The sequence below is a fragment of the Denticeps clupeoides genome, chromosome 13 (genome assembly GCF_900700375.1).
Source record: "Denticeps clupeoides chromosome 13, fDenClu1.1, whole genome shotgun sequence".
NCBI classification, from domain to species: Eukaryota; Metazoa; Chordata; class Actinopteri; order Clupeiformes; family Denticipitidae; genus Denticeps; species Denticeps clupeoides.
The window spans coordinates 18,481,815-18,505,038 of NC_041719.1; the positions used below are offsets into that span (position 1 = coordinate 18,481,815).

Sequence of the window (23,224 nt, forward strand, 5' to 3'; positions counted from 1 at the left end):
CAATTTTATTCATGTGTTAGCTGTATACATCATATTTTTACATTTGCATTTTGGGTAATAAAAAGAGGCCACTGGGTGTAATTAATTCTCCCTTGGTTCATATGATGGTCACTGAAGCCCCTTGCTCTTTTGCTAATAAAGGTTGTAACCACTGCACTTTGCCACAAGTCTGCCAGAGCAGTGTTGCACTTCTATGACTTCATCTCTGGTTGATGTCGGTGGAGATTTCCAGGCAGGTAGGTTGCGTCCTTACAACTCCTGGTACACTTTGCAATACAAGTGAGACCTACGGCTCCCATCGAAACGTCAAATATCTTCTGGGAGGATGGGGTCCATCTTTTCAGCAAAGACTGGAGGAAGAAATAACTGGAAGAATGTGAATTAAATTGAATATTGTGAAAAGGGCAATTTTTATTGAAAAAAATGATAAACATTCATACATACGGCAGCAAATTCAATGCAAATTGAAAAAGAATCACAATACACTCAGGAAAATATGTTTTTAAGCAGTCAGTACCGAGTTGAAAATAAAAAAAATGATCTCAGATACACTAGTTACACTAATTTTCGGTTTCAAATCAACTCACCTGAACACACACGGAGTCAGTCTGCTTCACAGCTCCACACAAACAGGATGACGTGAGACGAAATACATATCACGAGAGCCCCAATTTCCTTTTCAATACATTCTTTTGCACACTAACAACGAACTGACAATTTACAGATTTACAGCCTTTAACTTATGGAGTAGTAGTAGCCTCAAACCCCACTTACTACCATTGCGTTATAGACTGACGAATATACAGGACTGAACAGGAATATAATAATTAAAGGGATTAAACGTGGGGATTGCAAATGTGATCACCCTCTTATTGCACTTGTCCTAAATTGGTGCATAGTCTAGACTACATGGTCCTTCACTGCATTCTATATAGAGCCCATTTTTGTGGTTCACAGAAATCATTTTAAAAGCGAGGTTTAATTACTATTTAATCTGCTTGGATTAAATGGAAAGTTTTGCATTGCCCCACTCTCACCTATCTGGTATGGACAGATAAATTAACAACATTGATTTAAGCACACAGCAATATGGAATTTCTTTTTTACATAAACGTCCTAGACTTCCACAGCTTAGCAATGAAGGTAAATACTGGATTAGTGTTTAGGTATGCTGCTTAATCGGGGTCTTTGCTACATTGTCTTTAGAAATTAGGGCGCATAACAACGGTGTCAGTCAGGAATTGGGGTATATTAATAATCACATCAACAGTTGGTTGTGGAAGGTGATGTTCTAGAAGCAGGAGAACCGGGCCAAATATTGATGTTGACCAGGTGCATCTTTCGTGGAGTGCTCCTGGTACATAACCATTAACAGACCAAAGGAAGACAACTGTTGAACCAATTTCAGTGTTGTGGGAGCCCAAGACCAGTTAATGAACACAAGGACTGACGACTGCATCATGTGATCATGCAGAAGAACAAATTCCAAACATGCAGCGGAGCCACACAGCTGCAGAGCAGTCAGACTGACCATTCTGAACCACGTTCCTCACAAAGGGTCAGAACTAGACCATGACCAGCAGCAGGAATGGACTGTAGCTGGGGGCACTCTGGGTAATATTCAGCAGTGAATCCTCAGACCACAGCCTTCATGTGGATGACACTTTTTAGACTATCACCTTCCCATGTAACTTCATGTAAATAAAAAAAAATTTAAAAAAGCATACAAGACATTTGGCATGATTACGTTCTAAATAGAACAGTAATTTATTTCTGATGGAGAAAAAAAAAAGCACATTACAAGGGTACTTTTAAGATATTTTTAAAAGGCTCAGTGATTAAGTTCATATAATACACTGTATATTATATAGTGTAATATATATTATATTTCCTTCAGACAAAACAGAAGCCCAGTGAGAATGAAAACAGAAGATACTGACTGTACCAAGACCATTCGTGTTTAACCCTTTAAACGTCAAACCCAATCCCGTTGAAAAAACGCGACCGGTATAAGAGGCACAGGAAACATTGAACAGAGACGTACGGCACACACAAACAAAAGCTTTGAAATGTACAAGTTTTTTTCCAAATTGTTTTGACATTTTGAGTAATTTTACCACTAGTGCAGATGAGCACTAGAGACGAACCATGACCTCCTGCTGCTAAAGCCTCCTAATCGCCAACTTACTTAGCAGACATCATTCACAGACTAATTTTATTACAATAAGAGTGCAGAAACATGAGGTAAAACAGTGGTTTGATTATAGATCATGCAGAACATGCTAAACAAAAAAAAATGATGTGAACAAGGGAAGGAAAAAATAAAAGTAGGTGTGCATTATAAAAAAAATTAAATTACACAGCTTTGGTTCTTTGGTTACATACAGGTCTATCGATTTCACAGCTTATCCCCTTCCGAATCCAACAAAAAGGAAAAAAAATGTGCATTCAGAATGTGTAAAAAAAATAATAATTGGGCATGTCTGGCAAGCGTTTTCACAGACTACAAATAGAAATGAACAGATTTCTTCATCAAAATATTACCATAGATTTAATTAAAATCTCATAAGAACTTTATTTTTCACCTGTACAAACTCGCTAAGCTCTCAATACTTTACAAATGTACATTCAACCAGAACAATTGACATTGTTGCATGTTGCCATTAGTGTTGAACTGGTGCAGAGGGATCTTATTGCCTACATTGATTTAGTCAGGTCGGGTGCGGTGGCACATTCAAATTTTTCTTATATATATATTGTAAACAAAGAAGAAAAGTTCGTCTTACATACAGAATTATTTTGGTGACATCCATTTACAATATGAAAATAGCAGCCCAACAATAAATAATTGCAAAGAGTAAAAATAACAGAAATAATGTATTGTTTTTTACAATGTTAGCGCAGGACATTAAAAAAAAAACAAAAAAAAAAACTTGCACATCTTGCAACATGGAAATGGACAAAAAAAAAAGGCTCAAATCCCCTCATACCATGTAACCTTTTTATGCTGCCACCACCACACCTTACTTTCCCCGGGGGAGGGGAGTTAAAGCGCCCTCCCATCTTCTCCACCCGTGCCGTCTGGACCACGGCCAGCTCGCCCGGCGGCGCCACGTGCGCCCAGCCAGTGAATGGGACGCTCCTACATGGCGGTGGTTTAATACTGGGAAGGCCAGACTGCACACAGAAGCATGGCTCTTCACAAGTTAAAGACTTGGTGGCAAACAAGGCAGAGTTCTCTCCCTTTCACCCTCTTTATTTAAAAAATTTAAGATTTCTGTTCCATCTTCTCTCTCTCTTTCTTTTTTTTGCTGTGGTAATTTCTATGCATCCCATGCCGATGGGAGAAAGAAAGCACTTCAGGCAGAGGAGACGTTAGGGGGTTGGGTTAGGAGTGCAGGAGGGCTGACCTCCTGCTGCTGCTGCTGCTGCATGGAGGCGCTGCTGAGGGTGGTGGTGAGCTGCGCCGACAGCTGGGTGAGCTGATCGCTGTTGGCCAGGGACTTCAGAACCGCATTCTCCCTCTCCAGAACAGAGTTCCTCTCGAACAGCTCCTTTATCTGCTCCTTTAACACCTCCACCTCCTCGCGCACTGCATACATCAAATGGCTTTTCACTAAATCCTGAAAATTGAATGAAGAAAAGAAAAAAGGTTTCACTCTGTTAATTAATGTCACAAACAGGAGACACGGTGGCAGTGGGTGGAGTCTAGAACGGAATAAATGATCGGTTCTTGCTCACCATTGCTTGTTCAATTTTGTTATCGATGGCTACAACCCCGGCTCCAGAAGAACTGTGAGAGAAGAAGAGAGGATTACTGTCATGGGAAAAAAAAAACTAAAGCGTTGACTCATTCCTCCAGCGTGCCCCAAGCCACCAATCCTGTTCCAACATGGAGAGGTCACGTCACATTTTTAACCAGAATTTTGTACAGGTATTTCACTACATGTACAGTGACGCGTTCTTATTCGCTTCTCATTAATACGGTGGATGGAAAACTGAAGGCGCTACATTCTAGCATAAAAACAATTCCGCATCACAACGCTTGTTCAGAAGTCACCTGACCAAGTCACACATTGTCACTTAAATAATATGGACTCAGAACGGTAGGACATTTGTTGACTGACCGTGTGCGAGTTGGTATTTATTTAGCAGGCGCTATAAAGGAACATGAGACCTGGGCCTTTCCTGAATTCCACGACCCGCGCAGTCACGCCTTTCCACAGGGAACTTTGCTCAAATAATAAAATCCAGCCGCAGGTTCGGGAATGTATGTACGACACCGCCACCCGGTCGGGAGGACTGTGGCGTCCGAGTCGCCGCTCTGTTTGCGCGGGGAACGCGCCGCACGCGCCATACGTGACGTGCAGCAGGTCGTCATGGCAGCCCGGTCAGCCCGGTCCCCGAAGAAAACGTGGTGCGGAGTCCGTCGGGCGCCCCCTGGCGGCGGCGGCGCCAGTAATCAATATCTCAATTTGTACAAGTTACACGAAGTTACTGAGCCGCATGTAAAAAGCTCAGTCTGAGAGCCAGAAACCCAAATAAAAACCGCAGCACGACGGACTTCGTTTTATTTAGCTGATGACCTTTGAACGGAACGTCATAATTACCAGCATCGCGCCCTGTAGGGCACCAGGCGGCCCGAGTACGTGGGAGAGGAGCCGGGGGAGCAGGGGAGGCTGTAGCTCATTCTGCCGCGCATGTCGACTTGGCGTCGTCTCTAAACTCCTCACGGCGTGACGGGAAAGACGCGAGGCAGCGCTCAGGACCGAGGTCTGCCTCGCCGACAGCGTCCGCGCCTTTTATACAGGAGCGCCGCGGCGACGCGTGCGGGGGGCGGAGCCTCCGGCCCGCAGGGGACGCCCCAAATCCCGCGATATCCACAGAAATGTACACAAAAACTAAAATGTTAGGAGTGTTTTTGTATTCTAATACTTTATAGTTTGTCAACAAATATGATCAAGTTTATCGGCTAAATATCATGTTAATAACATTGCTAAATCCCATTTAATTGTCAAAATGCATTCTGCTCATCACTCTGTTTTCCATTCATGGTCAAGTCCACAGATTCGCAGCAATGTTGGTACATCTCATGCAGTTATTGTAAAGTTTTATTTAGACCCAGTCTGAGGACAAGATGTTCCAAAGGCACTCAGCCCTTCACTGGCAGTTTAATAAATGGGTTGTGCGTGACCAATTTGGACTTTTTTTTTTTCTTCTTTCTTTTAAGACTTGTTCTTCGTTGAGTTCAAATCTCAATGAATACATTTTTGGGGGGAATTTCATAGCATTTTTATCTTTGCTGATCCATTTGAGAAGAATGTCCTTAAAATCTAATACTTATATATTTACCTCATCTGAACCAGACAGCATGTCTGCTTTACTGCAATAAAATAATTTGACAGATGTTTTCATCGGTCCAAAAAGAAGTCTGTGTGAGACGCCCAGACAGGAAGCAACGACCCCCATCAAGTTTTCAATCTAATCAGTTTGGGTACAAGACATTCTTGCCTTTGAACAGTGATTAACCGGAGACGGAATCCGTGATAGGCAGCTCATCAACTCCGTATGGAACGAGTTTATCAACAGCTCAGCACTGACAGCGTTAGAGGGGCCGTCTGTCATTGACCGCCATGACTCTCAGAAATCTGGTGACTTGTCAGCGGCAACAAAGTTCAGCTGGAGAAGTAGATTTTAACCAGAAGAAAGCACACTTCGTCCTCACAAAAATACATGGGGGGGGAAATGGGGCGACTTATGCAACAAAACTCGGTAAGACCATAACACAGCAGTCCAGTCGAGCTGACGACCCTGTAAATGGAGAACACAGACACCCTCACGAGTATGTGGCAAAGAATGCAGCATCTCACACGGGGTCCTTTAAACACAAAATGTGTTCTTGATTAAGGCCACCACACACACACAAAGAAAAATGTACATAAACAGTGGAGTAGGGGAGGGGCGGCTACTAAAGCGATCCGTCCTACAGCAACTAAAGTGACAGCGCCATCTCCCTCTCATTCAAATGCAAAATGCAGGTCCTCTAATCCTATTGATTACATGATACATAAGCTGGTGACATGATTGCTGACACCTCTTACGTCGCCACTCAACTGGAATTGGCAGAGTACGCTTACTGTTGTCACTTGTGCTGAGAGGAAACCAGGAACCAGGAAGGTCCCGGTTCAGGTCTCGCTCATTTTTCAGTTTTAAACCCAGTCATGAGCTCCGCATACTTTATCCTGCAACACGTATTTGCTCATCCGGTAGTAGAGGACAGTGGCCCATCTGTGGCCATTTGCTACATTTGTGACAACAGGGATCCACAGGCGCGGTGTGGCATTAGGACAAACATGACATTTGAGTGCACCCACACACAGGGTTAGTGCTGGGTGAACTAAGAGCAGGACCAGGACACACACATTTTCATAAACACTGCTGAAGCTGGACGCCGATTGTAGTCACACGATGGAAAGATCGATAAGTGTTCAGTACTTCAGATCGAACAGGGAGCATGAACCTGGAGTGACGGGGACCGTCCTCGTCCTTAACAACTTCACCTCACTAATAAATATCATGTAAACAAACTGAGGTCAGGTTACCTCAAATACTCTGCTTAACAGAGCACTTCGCATTCGCTCGAGTAATGAATCAGAGTCATGGGTAGTGCCCTGTTCTCTGTAAACAAACCAGACCATGAGCAAGTGGCAGGGCTCCTGCGTTGCGTAACCCTCCGCAGTGTCAGATGCAGCTGGGAATGGACGCCCTGCAGCCGGCTATGGCCGGCGGGATCAGGAGGGGACGTCTGCGGGCTGTTTTCATTCATGCTGAGCGCAGGCCTTGACAACCCTATCGGTCATGAAGTACGGGAAGAGGGGGGAGCGCCTCATTCCTGCCCGGCTAAAATAACTTACAGCGGAGATCATCATCTGCAAGGAACGTTAACCTCACTGGGGTAATCCAGGACTCTGCCTGAATGCAATTTAACCATTAAAAATACGAGAACATTTTTTCACAGTAGTTCCCGGATTACGTAAAACTCTTAATGTTGCAGACCACACTTTTAGCCTTCTGTCATGTGTCTCAGATCTTACCATAACTTGATAACCATGTTCTTAAAATGTAAGCACACACACACACACACACACACACACACACACAGCGAAAAACAAACTAATTTTAAAGAAAGACTCATTATTCTATCTAGAAAGGCAGCAATGCCACAAAGAGCGCTTCTATTCCAGGCTATGACCTGCAAAAACCATAATTTAGGGCCAGCAATTTCCTGTACATTTAGAGAAAACCATTTACCAGGTCAAGCCAAAATACTAAATCCTACATTTACATTCTATTTCAATTGTTCATTACTTAAAAAAAAAAAAAAAAAAAAAACAAAACACAGCAGCAGGGGCAAATCATCTTTCAAATTTCCTAATCCACCAGAAACCCGTCCTCGGGGATGGAAAAACCAGGTTGTGATCGGTGAATTAATTGGAGAAAAGGTCACAGCACCCTCTGGTGGCACATCAGCATGCTCAGGTTTCTGGTTCCACAGGCCAACCCAAGACCAAGCCACTTCAACCATCTACTCGTTCCCAGTTTTCGCCAACGATCTGATTCGGCTGAGGAAATGTTCTTAATAAAGAGGACAAGCAGGCACATAAACGCGCTGCTCCTGTGCCAGAACCTGAAAAGCTAAATGTAATTTTCATCACAGATGCTTTCAGGAACATTCACTTCAGTGATTGATGGTCTTATGCAAGTGCTTAACGATTAAACTATAAAATTTGACGTTGTGTTGCGTATTTAGGGAAGGGGGAACTAAAGTCAGATTTTCTCAGAAACAGTCATTTGACCTTTTGGTAACTGAAGTGAACCCGACGCTACAGATGGACTGCTGATTCAGTATATCATGTTAAGTACATGACGCCTCATTAACACTTGAACTGCTCAGTGTGTGAAGGGACTTAATTAACAAGTCTCCAACAAGGAGGATGTATCTATAGTTGAAATTTACATAACGATTTAATAAAAAAGCTGTTTAAAAACAAGCTTCAAAGTCTCTGGGTGCTTTTCCATGAAAGAAAGAGGAGTTTAAGAGGAAATATAACTAAAGTCACATTTTCCCCAATTCAGTACCAAAAGTTTCCACTTTTAGGTCCTATTAGTTACTGTTCAATGAAAAGTAAAATTGGCCCTTAGAAGATGGCTCGATCCAAAAATGTGTCTGTTCTGTGTGGTAATGAAGTGCACCATTTGTTGTTTCATCCTTAAATAACTTCCAAATGCGTACATGTGACAGCTGTGGCTGCAAAGGTGCGTCCCTACTAACAAGGAAGGCCAAACATGGCACTCACAGTTCACTGGCTTCTCTGGACATGCCATTTAACAGCCTTCCCTTGTACACCCAATCAGACGAGGACTCTGCCCAGCCAGTGCTGTGGAGCAAACTACCGGCCCCGACCAAATGAGGGTGCAGTCAAGTGCAGTTAGCAGACACTTAAATCTTTCCTTTTCATTAGCCATAAACATGACATCGTTTTATTGGGCGGTGTGCCATAAAACACCCTACAGGTCCCCTTAAGACAATCTCATTTTTTGCTTCGAGCCTGCAAAGGACTCCTTTGTCTGGCCGCCAGTCTTCTTGGAATGTTTAAGTACAAAATGAAGACTGCAAAACTATTAGGCAACCACACAAAGGACAGCAAGAACGTCTGCAGGGCAGGCAACAGTCAACTGCTTCCACGCCGTCCTGACAGAAGCTCCCTCAACTGACAGTAAATGGACATTTCGTAGTCAAATAGCAACTTTAAAGGTCCCAAATTATTGTATGATATAATTTAACATTAATACAAGTTCCCCTAGCCTGTCTGTGGTGCTGCAGTGGCTAGACTCGGTAAGTGTGTTTTGCCCATTCTGCTTCGCCGTTCAGAGCAGCAGAAATGACTGTGATCTGGATTTTGTCCCCTTACGTCATCATAAGGGGAAAGGTTACCTCCCCTTTCTCATGCTTTATCCACCCAGAGAATTTCCCACCCCGCCCCTAAAAACAGTAACTCCACCGACATTCATGGCTTGAGTTAAGAATTGCAGTAGCTTGGTGATTGGATTTTTTAGTTCATTCATGTGAGACTCTGAAGAACCAGTGGGTTATTTTTCTTTTTTCTGGAAAAAAACACTTCCTGTTTGCACCAAACAGGAAGTGTCGATTTTGTGAATTCCACTAATGTCCTCGCACTTCTATAGGTTGCACTCCTCCTCGTTAACATTTAAAGTTACACACACCGAAACGGCACGTTATTGGTACAATTTGATATATTCAGCCAAAATGTCACTTACACCCAAATGGTTCTCACCCTCATAAAATGTTTTTATCGAAACACACATACATATGAGGTTCCTTAAGATTATTAAAATGTCTTTGCATCAGCTTGCTGACGCACTCAACATGTTCAGCCTTGCAAGGAAGCAAACATTACAAAGCCGGGGGGGCGTCCTGCAGTGCTTTACAAAAGGTATGTTTAAGTAGTCAAAATAAAAGACATTTAGTGACTCAGAGCCCCTGGGCGGCTTGACTCAGTTAAAGCAGAGGTGTGACAATAGCACACATACACCTTTTACCTGGTAGTTGCATTTACTTTTCCAAGTTAAAAGGAAATAGATGCTCCATTAAATAATCAAACATTTTCAGATTAACCTCAAACTCACTTGAAACCACAGCTGTAAGTCAGGAACATTTGTCAGTGCATGTCTCCTGTGTCAGACATGTAACAAGATCTCAAAAACTGTGTATATAAGTGTATATACGTTTATTAAAAGCACCATGGGTAATAGTTTGAACAAAAAATTTCAAACAAAGGTGAAAACAGTATGACATTTCCAAAGTCACCTGAGTCTTGTTGTGCAGAGGTAATTAGCATACTAGCTAGTGACAACCACTAACGTGTGGTGTGGAACATACTCCACATGTCTCTATTGGTCACACGTGCCACAACATGCAGGTCAACAAGAATCAACTTCGTTCGTGGTTTCCGCAGAGCATTGTCACTATTTCTCACACTTTTTAGACCCCTTTAACAACCCCTTTAACAATTATTTCCACTCCACTTATTTCCATAGCAACAAATCATTTGACAAGCAGTTGTTGAAAGTGAAGTGATTATCACATGTGATACACAGCAGCACAGCACAAAGTGCGCACAGTGAAATTTGTCCTCTGCATTTAACCCATCACCCTGAGTGAGCAGTGGGCAGCCATGACAGGCGCCCGGGGAGCAGTGTGTGGGGACGGTGCTTTGCTCAGTGGCACCTCAGTGGCACCTTGGCAGATCGGGATTCGAACCAGCAACCTTCTGATTACGGGGCCGCTTCCTTAACGGCTAGGCCACCACTGCCCCAGTAGTACAGTAGTTACCTGCTGTACAACTTTGTGGCCAATACTCCCTGTAGATATGCCTGAACACAGCCTGTTCTGCCTCTATTTGGACCAGCACTAGTCAAATACAAATTTTCAAATACAATAAAGGAGGTCTGTATTGGGAACTAAGCTGAAAGTGAGGACCGCCAACCAGATTTTTCTTGCAGAATGCAGCATGATTAGGTAATTTATATGCAAATTAGCGCATGCGGCATCTAGCTACGTTCTAGTAAACTTCACAAACGCTATTGAAAAAAGCGGGTTTCAGAGTGCATCACCGCGCTTGCTGCATTTGGTCTTTAACTGTTGACAGAAGAAAATCCGTAGAGATAAGTTAATAATTTGAGCTACCAAACTTCATATTACGGGTCAGTTTCCTTACCTGCGCTAGGCCACCACTGCCCCAGTGAAAAGTGCACTCAATATCAGAGACATTAATTGGAGATGGAGGTGCCCAACTGTGTTCCGAAGAAATGTTTAATTTTAAAAGGGCATTTGCCATTTATCCAGTAGTTTTAGAGAAAATTTAGAGGTTTTGAAATTGTGTTTTGTGATTAAAAGTATTGCAATAATAATATTGCCCAGCCCTACCTCAGAGGTTGTAGTAGTGGGTAGAGAGTTAGTAGTATAGTTTGCACCTTTGTGTCAGTGTAGATAACATAACATCAATCTCTTACTCCTGTATCTCACATTGAAAGTACCCCCACCCGGTAATAAGCAGGAAGAAAGCAAATAGAACTTTACACACACACACTATCCTGCCATCACTACATTGTGGTGACAGAGGTACATGTTACGCATATGGTGACAGAAGTAAAATGCTTTCTAGTGTGACATTGCACACTTTTTCAAGGAGTATTATTTCACTATCAATACGTTCACTTACGTATGGCAACTTCCAAAGCATATTGTGTACTTAATTGCAATAATTGCAATTAGAATCAGACTAAAAAGAAATGCCAAGCTTGTGACAGCTTTGGGGACACCCACACCTCTCCGCTGCTGTCCTATTTATTTGTCATAAATGAGTATTTGGATATTCTGTATTAAACAACTACTTTGTGCATCTCAAAGAAAATACTATGGTTTAACACTAAGTAACCAGTGGTTTCTCAATGCCAATCACATCATTTCCATTCCCAACTCATTTAGAATTTTTGCCTAGAGTAAGTCATCTCAAAAAGCCCCGCAGGCCATATCATCCAATTCTGAATAAAGCAAATGAATGAAGTCACTTCTCTTTCATAAATAAACCAGCATCAGGTGCCAGCCCAAACAGTTCATGTCACACTGGTTTGCTCGTAAAAAGGACAGGTGACAACATGCAGCCACATCTGAGAAGCTTTAGGCTTAACCTGTTCCCCCACATATAAGAAGCCACACAACACTTAAAGGGTTAATGTATAAACATTAACAAATCCGTAATAAACTAGTCATAAAAATCTGTTGCATTTAACAGTTTTTATAAGGGGTCTCGCAATGAATTCCTCGTGGAACAGACTAAATGCTCAATTTCCTTGATCTAAAAGGGCAAAGAAAGAAAAAAAAACATTATGTAAGGATGTTTCATCTGGAAATAAAACATAATTCAATTCAGGGTCATTTTCTATTTGCAGACCCTCACTCTGGCACTGGCCACTAGAACAAAATCAGGTCTCAGCCAAAGAAACCAGAACATACAGCAACGTGTGACACGCAGATTAGCGCCTGGAGGCGCAGATGACATTGAAATCTATGACTACATTCTCTGCATGTGAGAAACCAGAAACATGTAGATCCTTTCCAAAAAGTGAAATGCATCCAACGGGAACATTCACAAGCTTCGCAGGCCAAACAATCGGCACAGAAGGCAGGAGGGGGCATTTCAAGCAAGAACAACTCTTCCATAGTGGCTACTGACCAATGATTTTTTGCATGAACAAAACGGCCACACGAGTTCACTGCCCCAGCCACTGCTCAGACCAGCACACCGAGTTGAGCTGAGGATAACTAGACCAGCTGAGCCCAGAACTGGAAAGGCATTTATCATCATATTTCATGACACGGAAACTGAAGGCCTAACGGACCAAAAATGCAGGTTTAGGCTTAGCAATACGAGCGCTGTGAATGGTGTGCATTCATTTTCCATACAATGCCGTACAGAAGCTCATTCAGGCGCTGTGGCACAAGTGAGGGGAGAAAGGGGAGGGGAAAAAAAAAAAAAGCACACACATGAAAGAGTTTCACGCACCTTCATCAGGTGACCTTTAAAAAGTGCAGATTTATCCGGAAGTTACGATTGCCGTAAGGCAGCTGTTCCCAAAGTCGTCGAGGGTATTTTTTAATAAAGTGTCAGAAAACAAATACATAAATACAATCTCCAGGGAGACACTGGGATCACCAACAAAACACTGTCAAGTCAAGAGCAGGGGAACAATGGTAGAAAGTAGAGTTCAAAGCTATGACTGTCATGTCACTACAAGCCTTTCAAGTCAATAAACAGTTTAATGAGCAGTTCGACACTTCCTTCAGTTTAATGACGAGCGAGTAGCGATGACCCACATGGAAGCAGCCTGCGGGGCCGCGGCCACAGATTGAGCCATCAGTCATTAACACCTGCTCCGCAGGTAGGCGAGGCGGCTCCTCCTCCCTCCGCAGCGCTCCGGGGGGGTTTGTGGGATTCATCGCTGTAAAAATATGAAAACAACTCTGTGTTGCAATAGAAGCGCTGCAGCTAAGAAAGTTGATGAGTGGACGTCAGATGATGCCTCTTGAAAGGTCGCGACCCCTGAGAAAACAATGATTAATTAAGGAATATCAGTGACTAGTACAAGTGTGGGAAGAGAGCAATAAATCATTAGAAATCAGGATTCTATGCAAGTGACAAAGTGAGACAGAAAATGAGTGAACGGATAACAGTAACCCCTGGAAAGGATCACGCGCTTCGAGTCGTCTACAGTACTCTGACGAGTAATATTTCAGCAGCTTGGTACGTCTCAGCAGTAAGATTGTGCGTCGCCTGCGTGCGTAAAGAAACTTAAATTCATTCTTTCAGTGCGGTGCACTCTTAACCTCTAGCACAGCACTTAAACCCACGCCCCTCAACAGCGATAGGAGCAAAACTGGGAGGGAGCCTCAAACACCTTCAGGACATGCCAACAGAAACCAACACCATGGCAATGGACCAACAAGAGAGAGCATAAAGAGAAGAGAACCGAATTAGGCTAACTAAGGAAGGGTAGGGGGGTCAGAACGAAGACAAAGAGGAAAAAGCTGAAAGGGGGAAAGAGAGAGTGAGACGGAGCTCTGGCCTCAGGACACAGAGCTGACAGGGGATTAGAGAAGAACAGGTTTCGTCAATGCAGAAGCCCTGCTTTACAAAGAGCTTTTTAGAAAGGGGGCAGTGCGAGCTGAGAGCCCAGAGGAGGGCTAGGCTAAGATTAAATGCCTTGCACAAAAGTAACTTTTGGCTGCCCTTTCATCCACCAAACAGCATTACATAAGGTGACCCCGTAAAATGCATTTCTGTTGTTTTAATTGGCAGTGGATGTTTAAGTGTGATACTGGGGTAGAAATATGAAAGTATGAAAAGTATGAAAGTATCGGTTTAATAATAACAGGAAATACCCTTACTTACACTTGACTTGGCCTGAATGGCAGAATGGGAAGCATGAAAATGAGCTCTATCTGCACTGCTAGGATTTGCATACACATACAAAAAGTGATTTAGGCAGCCACAAAGACAATGAAGCCACTGACACAAAGCCTGACATGCAGGAACATCACAAAATATCTTGCATTGGCAGGAGGTTGAGGGATATTTCATGGTTAATTTGCACCGGCACAGTGTCCACTCACAGGCTGATGTCACAGACTTAATAACTGAGGGAAGGCTGCAGGTAAAAGTGGCACTTTTTTGGCGGGGAAGGGAGAATTTATGTCAGGCCTTGCTTTACATCATAATAGTCCTAATGGCAGTAAAAACCAGCACAGAACGCCTTCTTTGATCATTCATAGGTTTCTATGAGCTGAAAACATGCCAATCATAGGCTGTCCTCCTGATATGGCAATATGATATGATCAAGGCCGGTGGGTATATGTGGCATCTTTGATCTCAAACGCCCGGCGCAACATCATTTCAATACAGATTTTATATTAAAAAAAAAATGGATTTCATTAAATAATGAATAATAATACATGAATAGGTTTTGCACAGAACAACCAGCAATGGGACTTTGTTCTGATCATTGAGAAATACCAGTAGACATTTGCACATGTTTCTGTTGCTATCAGAACCATCAAGTCCATATGACTTGGCAGTGAGACACTTGGTGATGTAAACCTGTATGGCGAAGCAGCAGCAAAGCTGTTTCATTACATCCTGCCACCGGAGCAGTGTGCCACAAACAATGACTAAGGCAGGAAACAAGCACGCCATGACCGATAAAGGCACCGACTCACCTGCACAAAACAGGTGGCTACACCTCACATCTACCATTCATAAGGGAGCATGACCAACAAACCAATTACTGAGGATTTAAACATTGAGCTTTTGTGTGATGTGACTGAGCACACAAGCAGGTTCAGCATCTATTTGAAAATGGCCTGCCGTGCGAGTCGAATGCACTGTCGTGAAAAACAGCGGCTCCTTTTTAGCGCATCATTCAGAACGTCATCTGAAGAGTGAATGAAGTGAGGCAGAGCGAAGCCGTTTAAACCCTGTAATGCGTGAGGCAGAGTCGAGAACAATACCCAGTCGCGTAATGCCAGATTAGAGGTTTTTGGACTCCTGTTAAGACTTCCTAGTCACCGGTAAATCCCAAACATGCTTAGAAACATACTTCGAAGAAATGCTGCAAATGGCGCCTTTGCTCCTCTGTTCTTATGGGGCACAGTAAGCCCATGTTGTTCATCACCTCGTGCTTTATGAAGGGTCCAGTAGGTGTCAGTCAGCCACTGCTTCCCTCTTGGGGCAGAAGAGGAATGAGTGACGTTGCATGATTACTCCCCTTTCACGGCCGCTACTTCAAAAGCTGAACGCCGGGCTGTGTACTGTGGCAGGGTTCCAAAAACCGCTTGTCCCTCTGGGGCCAGGTAAAGCCCTGTAGATAGGGTGATGGCACGCCTACACGCAGCGCAAGCCTATTACAGATCAACCTAATGCTTGATGAAATCAGGATTTGAAAAGAAGGGCAACACTGAATTCCACAGTTCCAGAAACACAGAACGGTGAAGCAATATAACATACAAGAGCAGGATATATATAAAAATAAAAACACCATTCTAATCAGCTTCAGAAAAAAGTTGTCCTGACCGCACACCTTTCACACCACCAGAAATCTGTGCATTAACTGCATCTCACTTCTTCTCAGCCCTTTATGAGTCACTTCCCCGTGGTAGTGCACCAGAATGGAGAACAGAAAGTGCTGACCGGCAGAAATATGCAAAAATCAAGGGCCCACCAACTTCCTTCACTGCTAAGAACAAGGAGGCCTAGATCATACAGGAAGTTATCTTTTTTTTTCTTCTTCTTCTTCTGAGAGAGGCGAGGAGGGGCAAGCACCATTCATACTAGTCCGGTTTTTACATCAGCGAGACCAATGAGTCAGAAGCAGCCAGTCAACACTTTCTGCACACATCCTCATTGCTCACAGTTAGTCATTTAAATCCCAGGACAGATCTGTGTTAAAGTGCTCGAGCACTACCTGACTAGGGGTTCAAGTCAGGGTGGCAGAAGAGAAAGATCACTCCCTGTATTATAAAGAGTTGGGAAGAACATCATTATTTGCAAACCCCAGTCCATACAGACAAGTGGTTTTACTGATGCGGCTCAGGAACTGGCTAGTAATAGGTAAACTGGTTGAATCAGGCGAGTTAAAAAAATTTGCAGGACATGTACACTCCAGGATTAGGGTACAAATACAATGGAAACTAGTTCTAATTTTAAAGAATTAATTAAAGCAGAATTATAAATACAAATCGAATCATTCATTAAGTCAAACGAGCATTTTTAACGCTGGACTAATTAAATAGCTGATCTACAGAAACAGCGTCATTACAACGAAAGGGTGCGCCTTTGGGAGGATGGGAGTAGAAAACACGCCGGTGCGGTCAGAAACACGCGCTAATGTGGCCGGTCACATGTCTGTGTCAAAAGTTGTCACAGAGACGTGCAGGACGAGCATGAAGTAGTGCGGCATACTGTACTGCCAACCTTTAAAGAAAGTTTCTGAGGACAGCGTGTCACATGGACTGAAGCCGATTCGGTTCAGCATTTGCATTGCATATGACCAGATTGTTGACCATAAAATTACTTTAATTTACAAAGTTTCCAATAAACTGACCAGTCAAGAGGCATGGCTTTGGAAAAAGCAAAACAAGGAAACAGTTGTCCACTTGTACTCAAAAACACATGTCTTAAGAAATCAAAATGGGACGTTGTGTTATATAACAGTAATAATATATACAGCCATTTTTTGTAAATAATGCAATTAGCATGAAAAAGGTGGTATGCGCTCAGTGCTCAATTAAGCTCACTATGAACACTTATACAAAAAATGGGGGTGGGGGGTTAAAACTGAAGACTTTTGTGAATAGGGGTGCTGGCAGCAGAAGTCGGCAATGGGATGGGAGCACCGCTGACAATCCCGGCCATTCAGCCAGGCTTTGGAATGTGGCCCTGAAGGTCCGAGCCGGGCAGCAATCGCTGGAAAAAAAAAATGAGCCCTGAATAGGTTCCAAGGAGCCTGTCAAATGCGCTCACTTTCAATCTGCTTACCGCACTATACATGCAACAGGGGCCTGTGGTTAAGCGTGTGTCTCCACAAGTGAAGTATGGCCTTACGTGTGCACCCTGTTCAACTGTTAAAACAAGCATGCCATTCATACCTTTCCATTGTCTTGCCACCATGTTGCTCCCCCCCCCCTCCCAATTAAAAAGGTTTCTTGAGTGTTTTCTCTTCGTTCAAACAGCAACGGAATTTTAACCGGAGACACTTTGCTTTGGGGGCAGGGCGTAGGACGAAGTAAAGCTAGAACAGAATGAAACAAACAGAGAACAATGCTCGAGAGAAAACTCTGAAAATCGGATGTGATGTACCTGCCAAGCAGGACCGTCACTCAGCGAGTCTTAAAACCGCGAACAATGCTCCTCCCCACACAAAGGGGTGTTTTTACTGGCAGCCCTTTCACTCGAGAGTGCATTTGAAGACTGTCATAAGGGAAGCAATGCAATGGTGCCCAAAGAGTGTACATTCACTGTACATTCTGTTCCTGAACCTACAGGACCGCCCCGAACCTCCTAAAACCAGCCCCCCTGCATGCCCCCCCAACTCTGCACAGGAAGAGAGCCAACCCCATCCTGGCTGCACTGAATTAAGCCACCAAAACAAGGAGGACTTTCAGCGTGGGCTTATCTGGTGCACGGGAGAGGGGGCCAGCTACTGCTGGCAGCCAGAGATGACGAACTCGGCAAGCACAGGCCAGTCACTGCCCGCTGTTCCACAGTCCAACTCCAACCCCTGGTGACCCAGAGCAACTCTAAATGGCAGCTTATTAGAGAAGCACACAGGCTGCAGTCTAGATATGGCTCACACAGTATTACACTGCATCTCAGCGGTAAGTTATCAAACATTTACATTTACATTTAAAGCATTTATCAGACGCCCTTATCCAGAGCGACTTACAATCAGTAGTTACAGGGACAGTCTCCCTGGAGCAATTTAGGGTTAAGTGTCTTGCTCAGGGACACAATGGTAGTAAGTGGGATTCGAACCCGGGTCTTCTGGTTCATAGGCGAGTGTGTTACCCACTAGGCTACTACCACCCAAACAGAGGGTTGGCTAGGATGGTTTGAACGGGCATCCGTCTACACAGCAAAACTGGCTGTGATGGGTCTCCCACCAACGGTACCAAGCCAGCAGCCATCACTTAAACGTTGGCCATTTTGGTTGATATTGTGCATGGAAAAAGCAGCCACTGTGGAACCATGTCCACATGACAGAGACAAGTTCCTCCAATGTGATGGAACCCGGCACAGCCAGGTCAATCACAACCAAAACAAGAGGAAATATCCCACATTCGTGCATTCTAGAGGTTTCACAGACTAAAACATGACTTAGTGGACTTTTTTTTTTCCTTTTGTTGGGAGGCTTGGCACAGGCCAGAGGTTTGTCTGTCCAGGGATACGGTTGTGCCCAAACACTAACAAGTCTTTGTTCCTACTTAATGTGTAGCGTACGCTAATTCAGACCAGAAGGAAATAATAAGCTTGGGCAATCGCTGCAAAATCTGGTTTTTATTAGCTGACAGCCTCATGCCCTCTGCTGTGGGCCGCTGTCTTCAGATGGATCTGTTCTTGTTACTTGACCGATATTGAACATGATAATATGTAGGTTACAGACACCCCCGCCCTCAAATAAAAAAAGTCTATCCCCAGGATTTGCATAAACAAACAGATAAAAATCTAGTACCACTTGCCACGAATTACACTGTATGCTGATGTCCATTTTTTATTTTATAGCATTCACTGACAGCTCTCAAATTCGCCACGTCCTCGTTCAGGCTGATATAAAAGCCCCAAAATAACATGCAGTGTTGGCAGTTGCCTGATCATTTCAGTGCAAAATGTGACAAATTTAACTGCCATTGACCAACTAATTTATATGACAATTAACTTCTGCATCATACAATTACAAAACTGCCCAATCTGGTTCCTCCTCCAGTTTCTGATAAAGTGGGATTTCTGTTTGGGACCAAGCCTACTACAGAAACCAAACACGGACAGACTGCGTGTGCTTTTACTCAGGAATTGTTACCGGTGAACTAAAACATCCAATATGCTATCTATGCCCCAATATGCTTACAACGTCAAACTCAAGTTGCAAATAAGTTATTCTTCAGTGCTGAAGAAGGGGGAATGAAGGCCAGAAAACAAGGTGCAACAAGAAAAAAAAAAAAACATAATAAAATGATGTCACTTAGTTACAAACAGAGTTTGCATTTCATCACCACAAATCAAGTAAGACGGTTAGTGCAGCCATCCGTTATGAGAGACGGCTAAAGGGCAATTTCACCGGTTTTATAGGTCCCACATCGGCACTGACTGTTCGAGAACTGCTGGTTGACTTCATTCGGTTCCTACGCAAGAAAAATTAATAATAATAACAGTAACAGCGCGGCATTGTACCTCTGGAGCAGGCCCGAGCAAATGGCTTTTTGGTTCCCTAATGCACCAAAGACAATGAAGCATGGCCTCATGTAACCAGTCAGACCCGTTCAATGCTTTTGAAGAGAGGATGCTGTTTTCCGCTCTGGAAGAGGAAGCCTGCGCTTATGAACGGAAGATGGCAAACCCCACGCCTGGTCCTCAAAAACCAGGTCAGAAAGCAACAAGTTACCATGCTAACCATCTGGATGGTGCTGTAGCACATTTGCACTGATTAGGAACCTGCAAAATAGTAAGCAATGACTGAAGGCTACTACCCCCGCCAATGAACCAGAAGACCCAGGTTCAAACCCCACTTACTACCATTGTGTCCCTGAGCAAGACACTTAACCCTGAGTTGCTCCAGGGGGGGACTGTCCCTGTAAATACTGATTGTAAGTCGCTCTGTATAAGGGCGTCTGATAAATGCTGTAAATGCATCTTCTGAACAACTCGAAACTCCTTCATATGGGTCTGGATCAAGGATTCACTGAATATCAAATGAAACGACATGATTACAAATGGTGAAAGGAAATGAATACATTTATGAAATTATTTAGTTATAAAGAAAAAAGCAATGAAAGAAGCAAATGTTGCTGAAATTTGACCCCCCCCCCCAAAGCGTTGGATAAAAGTGTTTTGTTTTTTTGCTCATCCCCATGTTGGTCTTACCCCTGAAATCTCAGCCCCCGGCCCCTTACCTGTCTTCCTCCCCATCGGCAGGAATGGGAATCCCAAACAGGCTGTCGACAGGCGTCAGGCTTTCTGGAAGCAGGGGCTTCGCCGCATCTTTTCCTGGGCTGACAGGAGGCTGAGGTAGGGAGTCTGGTGTCCTCCGGCTCTCCTCCACCTGAACAGCGGCGGGAAGCTGGCCGAAGCCGGGACGTGGCGCCGTTACCCCGGCTGCAGCCACAGGTTGGGACGCCTGTGCCTGGTTCGGCAAGGTCTGGGGGCCACTGGTGGCACCGAGAAGGGGAGCAGGCCCATTCTGGGCATCGGGGACGACGTGAGAGGTCTGCAGAGCCCCTCCACCGGGTACAGTCGGCTCAGACGTCTGGCTGACCAATCCCAGCACGTGAACCGCGATACCAACAGGTGTCACAAGAGGTGAAGGGCCGGCGAGAGAGGCCCCTGGATGGGACTGTGCCGTAGTGCCGGAGGTTCTGTAGTCTGGCTGTGCGGTGGGCATCAGGGGGAACTGCTGGGCCTGCGTCGATGGGGGCACGAGGGGGGACTTCTGAAGGGTCGGGCTGGCGCCATGCACACCATTATGGCCGGGAGGAACAAGGCTTTGGGGCACCGCTCCGAGAGTCTGGTGGGACGCCCCGTAACTCTGCTGCTGCACCTCGGCAGAGACGTAACCGCTCTCTCCAGAAGACTCGGAGTTGGCTACAGGGGCGGGGGTCGGCGCTCCAGCGTCTGCATTGTGGTCCAGGTGGACGCCGTGTTTACTGCTGCTGCCGGACCCCTCCGAGTCCCTCTCGTAGAACTCCATGCAGGTCCACCGGCCCCTTCGGAAAGGCTCCCCGGTGCCATGGTCGAGTTTGATGACCCTGAAGCGCGAGCTGCAGCTCGTCACCGTGGACGACGACGACGGGGAGCTGGTGGAAGCAGGCTGGGCCTGGGAGGAGGTACTGGACGGCTGAGCTGGAACTGTCCCCGCCATCACCGTGCGAGTCGAGGCGCAGCTTCTGTACGTAACGCCGCCGTTGACGGGATGCGCGTCCGATGTCTCTTCGGACAAGCTGTCGCACCCCTCCGGCTCGAAGTCGGCCCGGGAGAGGTCCAGGACTTCCGCGGACGCGTCTTCCGACCGCGACTCGTCCCCGTCGTCCAGGCTCTCGGTGTCGTCGGCGCCGCTGCTGGCGGCCACCTGAGCCTGGGTCACGCTGGTTATCTGGAAGCAGCTCTTCTTCTTCGCCGGCATTTTAGACATGGTGACCGCGCCGGGGAGGGTGGGGGCGGCGGGAGAGCGTGTCGCAGCTGAATATCGGCTAACTCCGCTAACGAGTTCAAAGTCGTCCGCCAAGAGCCTGGCTCCGCGTCGCCGTCCTCCTCTCCTGTTGCATTTCCACCGGCAGCCCGGCGACAGCGACACAGCCCGCCGGTCCGCCGCGGCCGGCCTAACCAACCCGACTGCCGTCCCAGGCAGAGCCGAGCAGCGTGAGGCGGGTCCGGGCTCCGCCGCTACCCTCTCCCCCGAAAAGACACTTTCCTAACTGGGAAGTAACACGCAGGGCATGTTGTGAGCGGGCGGATGTTCCGCCGCACCTCCGGCGGCGGGAAAATGGAGTCGGGACCAGACACGAACCGGGCCGAAGAAGAAGAAGAAAAGTTAATTCTGCTTCGCGGCTGGCGCTCCCAGCGGGACTCGTGTCGGAGGAACGCACGGCGCCTCTTCCCCGCTCTCGCTCGACAAGATGGCTATGAGTACAGGCGCGCTGCACTCTGGGAGCGCTGCGCATGCGCGGTGGCGTAACTGCGAATGGAGAATACGGCGGGGTACGCTGCAGACGCAACTCTCGCAGGATGCGCGCGTTAATCAAACCCGAGCTTTCTATCTTTAGAAAGGGTTTTTTTTTTCAGGTTATTATGGCATTAACCGAATTATAATTGATTAACTCGAATGACTTTAGCTATTTTACGCTGTCCTGTGCTAGATTTTAATGTAGGGAATACTAACGGTCGCTTAAAAAAGCACAGCATCCCTGCATTGTTAAACAAGAAGGTAGTTTGCCAAGAGCTCTTTCCTTTTTAATAAAATGTTATTACACCATTACTATTAGATGAGGTAATAAATATATTGAATCACTTTGTCTATGGCATAACACAAGACTATTAAACTCATGCACCAAGCATCTATGAAATCTCTGTCACAAGTTCAACGCATGACAAGTGGAAAGCAGCTGTACAACTTTGTAGAGAACACTGAAATGCCGCTTTGTATTATTCCTCCTCTATAATGTAGCTTTTGTGAGCTCTGATCAGCCAGTTTAACAGGGCTAGTGGTTCCGTTTAAACATATGGGAATGCTGGAACCATTTGGATGCAGTATCACCATCATTAACGTCAAGAGGCGTGAATGGTAGGAGCCTAGTGGGTAACACACTCACCTATGAACCAAAAGACCCCCACTTACTACCATTGTGTCCCTGAGCAAGACACTTAACCCTGAGTGTCTCCAAGGGGGGACTGTCCCAGTAACTACTGACAAGTCACTCTGAATAAGAGCTTCTGATAAATGTAAAATGTCAAGTGGCTGCTTTAATGTCGTGTGTTTGGCAGATCATAGTCGCAGGGCTAGCTGAGAGGAATAGCAATTCTTTTTTTCATCGCCCTCCCCACCAAAGTATTTATATGGTGTCAGAGGTTGCTTAACTCCCTCCTATTTCAGGAGTTCCCATAAGGGACCTGAATGTGTTTATGTAAGCGCATATTTTAGAAGCTTAATTTCATCAGGAACAATCGCCTCTTCATCGGTTGAGACTCCTGATGGAAGTAATGGATTTATCAACAGGCTAGTAGCAGGGAAACAATGAACAGTAACAAACGACAATAGAACATGCGTTGCAAAGTACATTTTGATAATCTCCACTAGGGTGCGCTGGAGTATATATATTTAT

The 23,224-nt window shown here is 45.1% G+C and overlaps 1 protein-coding gene across 2 annotated transcripts; it reads right to left on the bottom strand.

Moving 5' to 3' along the window:
* Positions 1 to 381: 381 nt before the first annotated feature.
* tsc22d2 (TSC22 domain family 2) lies at positions 382 to 22,038 on the bottom strand. 2 transcript variants are annotated; one of them, XM_028999978.1, is made up of 3 exons: positions 20,303 to 22,038; positions 3,742 to 3,793; positions 382 to 3,623 (listed from the first exon to the last, which is right to left on the bottom strand). In XM_028999978.1, exons 1-3 carry the CDS (start codon positions 21,535 to 21,537, stop codon positions 3,360 to 3,362), a joined length of 1,551 nt encoding a protein of 516 aa, XP_028855811.1. In that variant the 5' UTR covers positions 21,538 to 22,038; the 3' UTR covers positions 382 to 3,359. The 2 variants fall into 2 exon arrangements, with proteins under 2 accessions (XP_028855811.1, XP_028855812.1); XM_028999979.1 differs by lacking the exons at positions 382 to 3,623; positions 3,742 to 3,793 and adding an exon at positions 12,683 to 13,184.
* Between the last annotated feature and the right edge of the window lie 1,186 nt (positions 22,039 to 23,224).

Coding starts and splice junctions, on each gene's coding strand:
- tsc22d2 (XM_028999978.1), bottom strand. CDS start 21,537: ATGTCTAAAATGCCGGCGAAGAAGAAGAGCTGCTTCCAGATAACCAGC. Junction 3,794..20,302: donor GCCGATGGGGAGGAAGACAG/GTAAGGGGCCGG, acceptor CTTCTCTCACAG/TTCTTCTGGAGCCGGGGTTG. Junction 3,624..3,741: donor ACAAAATTGAACAAGCAATG/GTGAGCAAGAAC, acceptor TTCAATTTTCAG/GATTTAGTGAAAAGCCATTT.